Here is an 11,939-nt window from a genome sequence, read left to right as displayed (position 1 = left end):
AGTAGTGCCAATTTCGAGCCTAGACTTTGAGGGACCTTGCACGATTCCACTCTTGCTCTTGGAGCCCTCCAGTTCCATGTGAACAAATTAGGCTAGCCTGTTAGTAGATGAGAGACATGCGACCTACTTGCCTCAGTTGGCAGCTAGCTACTTCCCAGAAGCAGAGCCTTCTGACTGCCTGGCAATGAACCCAGACGCATGAGGGAGTCCAGCTGAGAACAGAACTGCCCAGCTAAGCGCAGCCTAAAATACTGACCCATAAAATCATGAACTAAATAAGTAGTTGTTGTTTTAAGCCACATCTAAGTTTTGGGGTATTTTAATATACAGGAAACATTGATGGATACAAGCACTGAACATGCATTAAGCTCTGGTATTTGCAATCAGGCAGACTCTTGGGAGTAAAGACTTGTGCACAGATGATACAATAATGGGTGTAATGCACCAAGTGCTCTGAGAAGCAAACACAGTAGGAATAGAAGTGGTAGATTTGAGCTAGGGAGGGATGTTGTCTCTGTGGAGTTAGAGGGTCCAGGATGAACTGCCTGGGACAGGGGACTGGCTGAGGGAAAGCATGAATGTTGGAAACCCCAGGCTGGGGCCATCAACCAGCAGTATATACGGAGCCCTTACCATGGGTGCAGAAACACTGTACTGGCTGTCTCAGGTCTGCATATGGACTAGCAGGGGAGAAAAGACATCCACGTGTAAAAGTTGGGTAGAAGTGTCATGCTGGTTTTCAGTGAAAACAGAAAGAACTATGTCTGTTTTGTCTACAGTGACAAGCAGCATCTCAGCTTGGGCAGAATGGGACTCTACCCATTAGTTATTTATATCTGGTACTTGGTATATATCTGGTAGGGATGTGGTGTTGATGGGTTGAGAGAGGTCTCCATAGTCTTCCTTGGGAAGGCACAAGGGCAGAAAACATGGCTGCTTAAGTATCTACTTGACTGGTAACTCCTTGAGGGCAGGGTCTGTGTCTGATTCATGTCAGTATACCCCAAGACGGAGGACCTTGCATATATTAAGCATTCAGTTTCAAAAGACTTAGTTTGGAGATATTTACCATCCTCTTCTCTTTATTTCTACTAACCTATTGTAGATTTTTCCTAGGACTGCTATAACAAATGGACATAAACTGGGTGGTGTAAAGCAACAGAAATTTATTCACTTACAGCTCTGGAAGCTATTAAGTCCAAAATCAAGGTGTCTGGAGGGTTAGTTACTTTTTGGAGGCTCTGAAGGAGGAACTATTCCCTGCACGTTCCTAGCTTCTGGTCCCTGCTGGCAGTGCTTGGCACTGCTGGCCTTGAAAATGCATCAGCTGATCCCTGTCGCCATCACCACCAGTGGTTCTCCCTGTGCGTCTCTTCTGTGTCTCTTCTCTTACAACACCAGTCTCAGTGGATTAGGGGCCCGCCCTACTCCAGCATGACCTTAAGTCATTACATCTGCAATGGCCCTACTTCCAAATAAGATCACATTCTGATGAACTTTAACATATTGTTGGGGGTGGAGAGGGCATAAGTAAACCCTAAATATCCATCAAGGCCCAAGGGAATGTGCATTCTTTGACTGCCTAGACCCCGTAGAGGCAGAATTAAATATTTTTTTCCCCCTCTTTGAGACAGATTCTCACTCTGTCCGCTCAGGCTGGAGTGCCAATCTCGGCTCACTGCAACCTCCGTCTCCCGGGTTCAAGCGATTCTCCTGCCTCAGCATCCCGAATCGCTGCGGCTACAGGCGCCCGCCACCACGCCAGGCTAATTTTTGTATTTTTAGTAGAGATGGGGGTTTCACCATGTTGGCCAGGCTGGTCTCGAACTCCCGAACTCAGGTGATCCGTCTACCTCGGCCTCCCAAAGTGCTGGGATTACAGGCGTAGCCACCGCGCCCCGCCCTCAAGTCATATTACATAGATGAGAACATTAGGCTTTGGAGACACAGGGCCGAGACACAGAGCCTTCCATATACTAAAAACAATGGGCACCCGAAGTCATCATAGGAAAAGTTCCCTATGCTCCATGTTCACGTGTTTCGAAGTATCCCTGATCTGGCTAATTCAACTCCATTCCCTCGAGAAAATCCAATCTGGAGCCCCGGTCCCATAGATCCTGGGATGTACCGCACGTCTCACTCCGTATTTCCGCCCTCTCTGGCGTTCTCCCTCCAGAGGCAGCACACAAAGCGGTTACTCCCTTCGGGCGGGAGCGCGCGGGATGCCCTTCCGCGCGCGCCTCCCCCGCGCGCGCCGCTCCCGCGTTGATTGGCTGCGCGCAGCCCGGGCCCAGCCTACTCCCGCCACGGCGCCGGTCCTGGCGCGGGGATTGGCGGAGTGGCCGCGCTCGCAGTTCCCGCAGCCCCTCGCGCCCCGCCCCGCCGGCTCGGAACTCGCCTGGGGCGCCGCCGGCGGCGGAGGGAGCGTGACTGCGAGGCGCAGGGCGCTAGGAGGCATTGTCGCCGTAAGTGGAGCCAAAAGCGGCCCGGAGCGGGACCACACGCTTCTTGCCCCGCAAAGTAAACGTAGTCCAAGGCCAAGCGTTGCAGGGGCTGGGGGAGAGAGGGCGAGAAGTGTCCCGATTTTTGCAGCGTCCCCTCCCCTCCCCCAGGTCACCCAGTGGAAAAGAGCAGCGGTTGCACCAGCGGAGGCTCTGGCGGTGCCAAGGCGCCCGGCATGCGCGGGCTCTTGCTTGCTCACTGCAGCTGGACTCCGATGGTTCCGGGCAGTGGGTGCAGCGGTGCCAGGGAATAGGGAGCTCGGAGAAGCGCTCCCAGGCGGGCCTCCATTCCTCGCGGGAGGCGCCCTTGCTGGGAGAGGCTGCTGTGCATTTCGTCCCCGAAGCGACACTTTCGGGGTTTGCTTCCGCTCTGGGGAGCTGTAGACGCCTGCTCCAGAACGTGCCTCTCGGCCTCTGGGCAGCGTAGGAGCCCCGGGCCCTCTGCGATCACTAGTGTTCTTCCCTCTGTCTGCTTTATTCTCCCAGTCCCCGCCTGCCGGGCCAGCCGGACGAGGTGCCATTGGCTGCAGGCACCAGGGGTGAGGCGGGTCCTGGCACGAAGGGCGGGGGGACCCTTGCCTGGCCATCTTGCGTAGTGCTGGAGGCTCAGTCCGAGGATGCCTAGGATGTTAGCGAGGGAGCACGCGCTTAGCTTCCCGAACCCCTTGCCACAAAAACGGGGAGCCAGCAGGTCCCGCTCACGTCTCAGCGGGCTTCTTACTCTGGGGTGGGAAAGTGGGTCAACTTCGTTCTGACGTGAAGGGGAGTTTGGGACTGCTTGGGTCGCTCCTCACCTCCTCACCCGCTCCCCGGCTTGGCATGGTCCAGAGCCCGGGCTGGAGCCAGCGGTAGGGCCAGCTTGCACACATGGCTCCGGAGGCTCCAGTTGCCCATCCGAGCCGCTGCCAGGCTCTAACGTTCCCAACTGACAACACCAGTAACTAAATATAGGAGCAGATGGTGGGGACGGGCTGTCGCAGCGTCTCCTTTGCAGAGGTCTCCGGACTGCAGATAAGGTCGAGTTCTTGATGGTAAGGGCTGGAGTCAGGGGGCCAGGTCAGGGTTTAAGCAAAAATCGCCCCTCCCCCAGCCAGCCTGAGTCCAGGTGAAACCAGGTTATAGGAAGAGGAGGGCTGTATTGCCAGCTCCCACAAAGCAGGACAAAGTTTTTGTCTGGTGTTGAATTTATTGCATCCAAACTTCCTCTCTGCACCTGTTTAATTACCTACTGGTAATGCCTTGGTGTGGGAAACATGTAATGGTTTGCAAAGTCCTTTCCCAAAAGTTACATAGCAGTTACTTCTCACAATTATCCAGTGAGGAAGGTGGTATTTCCATTTTACAAATGGGACTGCTCACAACACTGTTAACTGCGAAACTATGGATTCGGCTGCCTTCCTCAAAAAACTTCTCTTAGTTCACTACAGAGAAGCAGAGGACAACCTTGCAAGAGGCCTGCAGTTCCCTTCTTCAGTAATCTGGGAGCCCATTGGCTCCCTGTCTCTCTCTCCTGAATCTCTCTGTGCACCTGCTGCTCAGCCCCTGTCCCTTCCCCCTGGCCATGCCATGTGCCTTCATGCCCCCCTTAGGCCTGGCCCTGTAGCCTTACTAGTATCAGGCTCATCCTGCCTCCCAGTGGGAAGCTTCTTCTAGCCCATACCCCATCTTTGCCCCTTTACTCCCACAGTAGGGGCCTTATGCAAGGTGCCCAGGAGACGTTTGCTGGATTTAAACGTTTCACCGGACCAGGATGCTCACTCTGAGGAACAGGTTGGGGGTGTGTGGAGAGGGCCCTGCTTTGAGGATGTAGGCAGTGTGAGTATGAGCTTTGACCTTGTGCTGAAGCGTCTCTGGGATTTGGAGTACTTTCCTTGACATTTTCGAAGGCCTACCCTCTATTGCCTGGGACTGGCTGGGACCAGTAGTGCCAGCTGGCTGGGGTGCCCCAAGTGAAGATCTGGCCCATGTGGGCTGATGGTGTCTGTTTCTCCCTTTTGGGACACTCTGTGACTCTCCACTACCACCATCCCTGCAGATGGCATTGACCAGGTACCCTGAGGAGCCCAGGCCTGTCAGCTGGACTTCATGAAACAATTCTTCCTTGTGGAGGAAGGGGCATTTTAGGTCAAGGAGGATGGCTTCCTAGCTAGTTAATAAGCATGGTGATTTTAGGCAGCAGGAACCTTTTGGGGGTCCAGAGCACATCTGTGCCGTACTCAGAGCATCCTCCATCCTCTGACATAGAAGGGGCCCTTCTTCCGATTGAATTGCCCTGACACCTAGACTTCACATGTTTCTATTCCTGTGCCTGTGTCCACTCTGACCCACATAGTAGACTGTCTGAACTTGCCACCGGTGGTGAAATTTTTAATCTGACTAGTTTTCTACAGTGGTCTAAGGCAAGGGTCCTCAACCCATGGACTGTGGATGGTACAGGTCCATGGCCTGTGAGGAACCTGGCTGCACAGCAGGAGGTGAGCACCGGTGAGCATTACCGCCTGAGCTCTGCCTCCTGTCAGACCAGCGGCCACATTCGATTCTCTTAGGAGCCTGAACCCTATTGTGAACTGCGAATGCGATGGATCTAGGTTGTGCTCTCCTTATGATAATCTAATGCCTGATGATCTGAGGTGGAATAGTTTCATCCCTCTCCCCCTGTGGTGGGAAGAATTGTCTTCCAGGAAACCGAAAAGTTTGGGGACGCTGGTCTAAGGCACCACCTCCCCCACCCGGTGGCAGCTAGTAGAATTGCAGGCATAGTGCCTGATTGAAGGTGTTCAGCCCAGGCGATCCCACCAGGGCTACCCCAGACCCTGGGCAGCTTGGTGGCTTCCCTTCCTTTCCCTGTCTGCTGTGAGGCCAAGATTGCTTCAGTGCTGTTCTTCAGAAAGCTCTTCCTCATCAGAATCACAAGTCGGAACTGTTTCCTGCATTTCTTTCTCCCTCTTCATTCTTATCCCTCACACCTAGGAGATACTCAGTAAATGTTTATGATTATTGATGATGAATTGGAGATGGAGAAAGGAGGAAGCATGGAATGGTGGGAAGAGTCCGAGGCTGGGACTTAGGATACGTGGGTTTTTTGTTTTCATCTAGCTGATTTGCTTCCCCTGTTGGATCCTCAGCTTTCCCATTCATAAAGGGGTTAGAAAAAGTCACGAAGATGCTAGCAACATGGCTATGATTTAGGCTTAGGGGTACAGTCTTTGAGGCAGCATGGTGAAGTTGTTGGGTCCAGTTTGCCACAATCCTTTCTATTCCCTTCTGCCCTGCACTGGCTCACCTTATGCAGATTGGCCACCTGGCACTGTTAGCCTTTTGGTTTTTGACCTTTCTCAATTTAGACAGTGTCTTAGATTTGTTGTAAGAGTCTCTTGACCTGTATTCAGATTGGAAATACAAATGATGTCTGTTGATCATCACCATTAGGGGATACTAACCAAGCACCTGTGTTCAGTGTGTGGGGAGAAGCACAGTATAGATCTATTCCCTGCCCCCAAGCTGCCCACAGGCCAATGGAGGAGACAAGTGTATGTTTGTTTGTTTGTTTATTTATTTATTTTTGAGACAGAGCTTTGCTCTTGTCGCCCATGCTGGAGTGCAATGGCACGATCTTGGCTCACTGCAACCTCCGCCTCCTGGGTTCAAGCGATTCTCCTGTCTCAGCCTCCCGAGTACCCGGGATTATAGGCATGTGCCACCATGCCTGGCTAATTTTTTTTTTTTGAGCCTGAGGTTCGCTCTTGTTGCCCATGCTGGAGTGCAATGACACAATCTCACTCACTGCAACCTCCGCCTCCTGGGTTCAAGTGATTCTCCTGCCTCAGCCTCCCGAGGCACCTGCCACCACGCCTGGCTAATTTTTGTATTTTTACTAGAGATGGGGTTTTACCACGTTGGCCAGCTGGTCTTGAACTCCTGACCTTAGGTGATCTGCCCACCTCGGCCTTCCAAAGTGCTGGGATTACGGGTGTGAGCCACCGCACCTGGCCATTTTTTTTTTTTTTTGGTATTTTCAGTAGAGATGGAGTTTTACCATGTTGGTCAGGCTGGTTTCCAACTCCTGACCTCAAGTGATCCACCTGCCTCGGCCTCCCAAAGTGCTGGGATTATAGGCATGAGTCACTGCGCCTGGCTGACAAGTGTATATTTAAAAGCTCATAAATAATCCAGGTGACTTGTGCTAAGTCGTTAAGTGCTACTGAAACTCAGAGGGAGCAGAGAACACTGAAGCAATCAGAGGAGATTTCCTGGAGGTGGGAGAGAGAGAAATTCCTCAAAGATGAGTTCCCTAAGTGTTTTGTTCAGAGTCACATGAGTATTAAACTGGGGTTAGATGCTGGTGTTACATCCACATGTGCACTGCTTTATCCTCTTAACTTTTATTGAGTATTTATGTGTCCTGGGCTCTGAGCTAGCTCGTATATGTGTTTTGTTTAATCCTTATATTAACCTAACAAGTTGGGTATTACTAGATCTCCTATTCACATGAAGAAACAGGCTCAGAGGAGTTAAGAAACTCTCCCAAGTCTTCTCACTAATAAATGGGGGAGTTGAGCATTTGACCTGTCTCCAAAATCAGTGTTTTCCCACTGCTCTGTATGCATGTGTCTCAAACCTTTAGTGCCAGCCTCCTTAGTGGAAATGCCCACACATACTAAACTCACAGTAACTCCCCGAAGCAGATGGGTGGGCTTGGCCCACCCTGGCTTGGTCTTGCCTGCCCTGCTTGTCCAGTTGACCACGTGGGAACTTTTTCTTGGTGACTGTTAGCTCTTAGCACTGTCCCCATGCCCTTTCTCTCTGCCCTTCACCTTCTTCTGCCTTTGGCCCTTGGAGTGAGTTCATTGGAGCTCCTTGAGCTGTCTATGAAGCTGGGACTGGGGTCTGGGGGCAAAGCAGGGTGCTGACCTTGGACTTGAGCTCATTCCTCTCTCCATGGGGTGCTGCTATTTTTTTGTTTTGTTTTGTTTTGTTTTTTGAGACGGAGTCTCGCTCTGTCGCTCAGGCTGGAGTGCAGTGGTGCGATCTTGGCTCACTGCAAGCTCCACCTCCCGGGTTCACGCCATTCTCCTGCCTCAGCCTCCTGAGTAGCTGGGACTACAGGCACCCACCACCACACCCGGCTAATTTTTGTATTTTTAGTAGAGACAGGGTTTCACTGTGTTAGCCAGGATGGTCTCGATCTCCTGACCTCGTGATCTGCCCGCCTCGGCCTCCCAAAGTGCTGGGATTACAGGCGTGAGCCACTGCGCCCGGCGAGGGTGCTGCTATTTTTATAAAGAAGTGAACACTGGATATGGAGCTGGGCTGACCCGATTCTTGCCACTTGTAGTTTGACTTTGGCCAGGTCACCTAGCCCCTCTCTATGCTCATTTCCTTCTCTGTAATAAACCGGGAGTTGAGGGTGTTTGCAAGTCTTTATGTCTTAACACCTTATCATTTTGTCTTCCTCACCTTTCTTTCAGCCTCTTTTCCTCTAGTGATCCAATCTCTCTTCTCTCATTTCCATCTCCACCCACTCCCCTCCCCCGCCACCTGCTTTGTCTTCTCTCATTTCCATCTCCACCCACCCCTCTCCCCTGCCACCCGCTTTTCTTGCCTCGGCAAGATGCAGCATCAGGCTGATAATCACACAGGCTAGTACTGTAAACTCTCCTTCCTACTGGCACGTGGGAAAGGAATTCTTACAGACCACCCACTGCCAGTCCGTGTGTTCTGATGGGCTCACAGGGCTCTGATTTGCCTTCATGTCCCCACTTCCTGCCATGCACAAGGCAGATATGGGTGGGTTGAACAGGGGAGCTGGGGAAATTGTCCTGGGTGGGGTGTGGACAGGGCACCAGCTTAGAGGCTGTGGGATGGAGGGACAGGTGTCTTTCTCCTGTAGTTGGCTGCACCCTACCTCCTTCCCAATGCCCCGCCTATAGAGTGAATCACAGGCCAGCACACCCCTGAGTCCTCACACCTCCCTAGCTGCTGGCTCAGGCCTGGTCCCCATGTCTGGTGAAGTCACACATGTTGATCCTCCCCGAAAACCAGTAGGACTCAGCTGCCCCCACCCTCTGACTGGCAGACCAGCCTGTGCAAAGGCCAAGCTGGATGTGGCCTGAGCTCTCGGCCCTGCAAGAGGAGGTGAGTGGCCTGGGGCCCTCCCTGCAGGCTTCCTGGCAGCCTGGGTCCTGGGGGAGAAGGATGCTAGAGGGGGATGCCTGGGTGGGCCCCTGGCTGACAGGCAGGCACTTCATGGCACTGCATCTTCCCCAGGCTCAGGTCCTTTTGTGAGCAGCAGACCAGCCTGGGGGCTGGCGGCAGGACACCTGTGTCTGCATGCTGAAGAAGATGGGTGAGGCTGTGGCCAGAGTAGCAAGGAAGGTCAACGAGACGGTGGAGAGCGGCTCTGACACTCTGGGTGAGTGAGGGCAGGGCTTTTCCCAACTTCCCTGGAAGCAGTTGTGAGATCAACTTAGAAATGAAACAGAGATGAAAGACACAAGTGTCAGTGCGCAACCTCATCCTGAGAATAAGTGTTTTGTAGAACTTTCATTGCAACAGTGTGTAGTTTGTGTAAGACATTTCTTACTGTGGGTCCTGGTCAAAGAGGTTTGAAAACCACTGGGTGATGGGGCCTGCCTGCTTGTCTTTTGACTGCCAGTGACTGAGTGTGTGTACCCTTGGACTAGGTGAAAAAACAGAGCTGGTCCTGGCCAAGTAGCATCTGTGTGCCAGGCCCCGTGCTGGGCACCTCCTGAATGTTATCTTGTTGAATCTTCACAGGCTTCCTGGGGTGAATGAAGTCAGCTGGGCGTGGCAAGCCTCAGTCATCCCATGAAGAAAGGTGACGGCAAAATGGGTTTCTTTGAGGTTGCCCAGCTAGGAGACCCCTTTACACTCCACTATTTTTCTTGAATTGTGTCTTATATATTTTTTGCTTTGAATTGGCCAGGGCATTTTATTCCATCGATTACCCCAAGACTCCCAAGCATTTAGGCAAACCATCCCATTTAATTGAATTCAGCAGATATTTATTGACCGTCCACCAAGTGCAAGGGGCGGCAGGGGATACGGTGCAGTTTCCTGTGTGTGCGCCTGTGTGTGCGTGCACATGCCCGAGTGTGTTTGTGTGCGTGTGTGTGTGTGTGTGCATGTGTCTCACCCCTGGAATGCAGGCACCACTGTAGAGGCCTGGAGCACAGTCCTGCCTTGGGGATAATCTTGCAGATAGGCAGGCAGAATTGGAGTTAGGTACATGGAGAGGAATTTCACAGGCAGGGAGGGGTGTGTGTGTGTGTGTGTGTGTGTCTGTCTGTCTGTCTGTCTCACAAAGGAGTGCTTCCTTCCATGGTGGTTACTGCCTCAGCAAAGTCACAGAGACTGGAAAGGCAGTCAGAGGCAGAGAGACGTGGTCCAGGAAGTGGAGAGACACTCAGCCTTCAAGATGAACTTGATCACTGCCTCTTCCAGGAAGCCCTCCGCCTTACCTCATCCACTCTTTGTTCCCTTCCTCCTCTGTAGCACCCCTTCAGCATCTGTACAGCACAGGGACCCTGTGGTTGTTTGCTTCCCCTCTGCCCTGCCCCAGAGCCCAGCTCAGTGTCAGGCACTTTGTAAACATGTGGAAGTGTTTGCTGAGCTTAGCTAAGGCGAGAGGCATTTCTTCTATCAGCAGGTTCACTGAAGATTGTCATTGGTGTTGGAGGGAAGCCTTTGGAAGGAGCCTTAAGCTAGTGAGCTGATGACTGTGAGCCCTCATTGAAGGAATTCTAGAATCCTGTACTGGTCAGTAATATGGTTGTTTAAGGCTCTCTACCACTGAAACTGTGGTTCAGAGCTAGGCTTTGAGTCACATGGGCCTGGATTTGAATCCCTGCTCTGCCACCCACTCAACCTGGTACTGTAGCAGATTGCTTAACCTCTCAGATCCTCAGTTTCTTCATCTATAAAATGGGAATAGTAATTGTGCCTACCTCATCAGGGCAGTTAAGAGTAATTGGAATGTCTGTAAGGTGTTTGGCACATAGGGAGCTTGATAAATGGCAGTTATTATTTTTAATTTTTGTTCATTCCCAAAAGCTGGCGGTGGGACCTAAGCCCTTCCTTTCGCAAATGCACCTTCTACGGGTGTCATCCAGCCAGGTCTGTGCTGGGTGTGCTTCTTACTGCCTTCCAGTGGAGGATTCAGTGCAAATTGACAGATGTCTGTGGTGAGTAACCTACCCCTGCTTCAAAATGTCACAGGGGGCCGGGCATGGTGGCTCATACCTGTAATCTCAGCACTTTGGGAGGCCGAAGCAGGTGGATCGCTTGGGGCCAGGAGTTCAAGACCAGCCTGGCCAACATATGAAAACATACTAAAAATTCAAAAAATTAGCCTGGTGTGGTGGTACACGCCTGTAATCCCAGCTACTTGGGAGGCTGAGGCAGGAGAATTGCCTGGACCCAGGAGGTGGAAGTTGCAGTGAGTCAAGATCTTGCCATTGCACCTCCAGCTTGCGTGATGGAGCTAGGCTCCATCTCAAAAAAAAAAAAAAAAAAAAAAAAAAAAGCATCACAGGGGATAGGGACACAGTAGCTCCACTTCATTCAGATGTGGCAAAAGTGGAGAGGCCGCAGGGGAGGGAACACAATTCTTACCAGGGGCGTTGGGGAAGCTGCTTGGGGGTGGGTGCTGTTTGAGAGAGGATGTTTCAGGGGGCAGCGGTGAGGAAACAGGCACTCCAGGCAGTGGCAGGGGTGTGCCTGAGTTGGAGGAGAGACCCTGCCCAATTACCACAGCAGCATTGGGGCAGGTGTTGAGGGATGGTGCCTGGCAGGCGGAGAGCTTGGAAGGTCGTGTTGAGGACTCCCTGAACTTCAACCTCTGTGGACTGGAGATTGCAAGGTCAGGTGGCCAGGTGGGCATTTGTGAGCTGAAGAGTGGGCACCCTGCATCAGGTGAAATGTGCAGGGCGGCTAGGACAGGGCATGCTGCGACCAGCTCCCCTGCACTGCCGGGGGGCCATTCCCACCAAGGAACCCAAGCAGTTCTCTGGCCACTCTACCAGACCACTGCCATGCCTGGGATTGGAACCCTGACTGTCTGGCACCAGAGTCTGGGCCATGTCTCTACCATGCAGCCCTGGGGTGGGAGCAGGTTTTGGTGATTGCCAGGGTCATGACTGCTGTGAAGCTCTAGTCAAGTTGGGAGAGGCTTTAGCCATGGCGATCTTGCCTGAAGCTCAAGATTTTCATATGGAGGGGACTGGGTCTTTTGTTTTTTTTTGAGACAGAGTCTTGCTCTGTCACCCGAGCTGGAGTGCAGTGGTGCAAACTCGGCTCACTGTAAGCTCCGCCTCCCCGGTTCACGCCATTCTCCAGCCTCAGCCTCCCGAGTAGCTGGGACTACAGGCGCCCGCCACCACACCCGGCTAATTTTTTTTTTTGTATTTTTAGTAGAGA

The 11,939-nt window shown here is 52.4% G+C and overlaps 1 protein-coding gene across 7 annotated transcripts in view; it reads left to right on the top strand.

Annotated features, from left to right (window-relative positions):
- The first annotated feature begins 2,363 nt into the window (after positions 1-2,363).
- LRRC20 (leucine rich repeat containing 20) overlaps positions 2,364-11,939 on the top strand; it is a 97,893-nt gene continuing 88,317 nt past the window's right edge. For 3 of the 7 annotated variants that reach the window (XM_011991060.1, XM_011991062.1, XM_011991056.1), the window contains exons 1-2: positions 2,364-2,465; positions 8,769-8,913. In XM_011991060.1, the coding sequence (XP_011846450.1) occupies positions 8,832-8,913 (82 nt within the window). In that variant the 5' untranslated portion in view covers positions 2,364-2,465; positions 8,769-8,831. Of the gene's footprint in view, positions 2,521-3,101; positions 3,518-8,585; positions 8,637-8,768; positions 8,914-11,939 lie in introns of those variants that run through there. The other 4 variants (XM_011991059.1, XM_011991057.1, XM_011991061.1 and 1 more) reach the window with 4 other exon arrangements.

This window comes from Mandrillus leucophaeus, unplaced genomic scaffold, assembly GCF_000951045.1.
Source record: "Mandrillus leucophaeus isolate KB7577 unplaced genomic scaffold, Mleu.le_1.0 Scaffold39, whole genome shotgun sequence".
Lineage (NCBI taxonomy): Eukaryota > Metazoa > Chordata > Mammalia > Primates > Cercopithecidae > Mandrillus > Mandrillus leucophaeus.
Note: the sequence above shows the minus strand (reverse complement) of the source record. Positions and strands in the feature narration are given on the sequence as shown.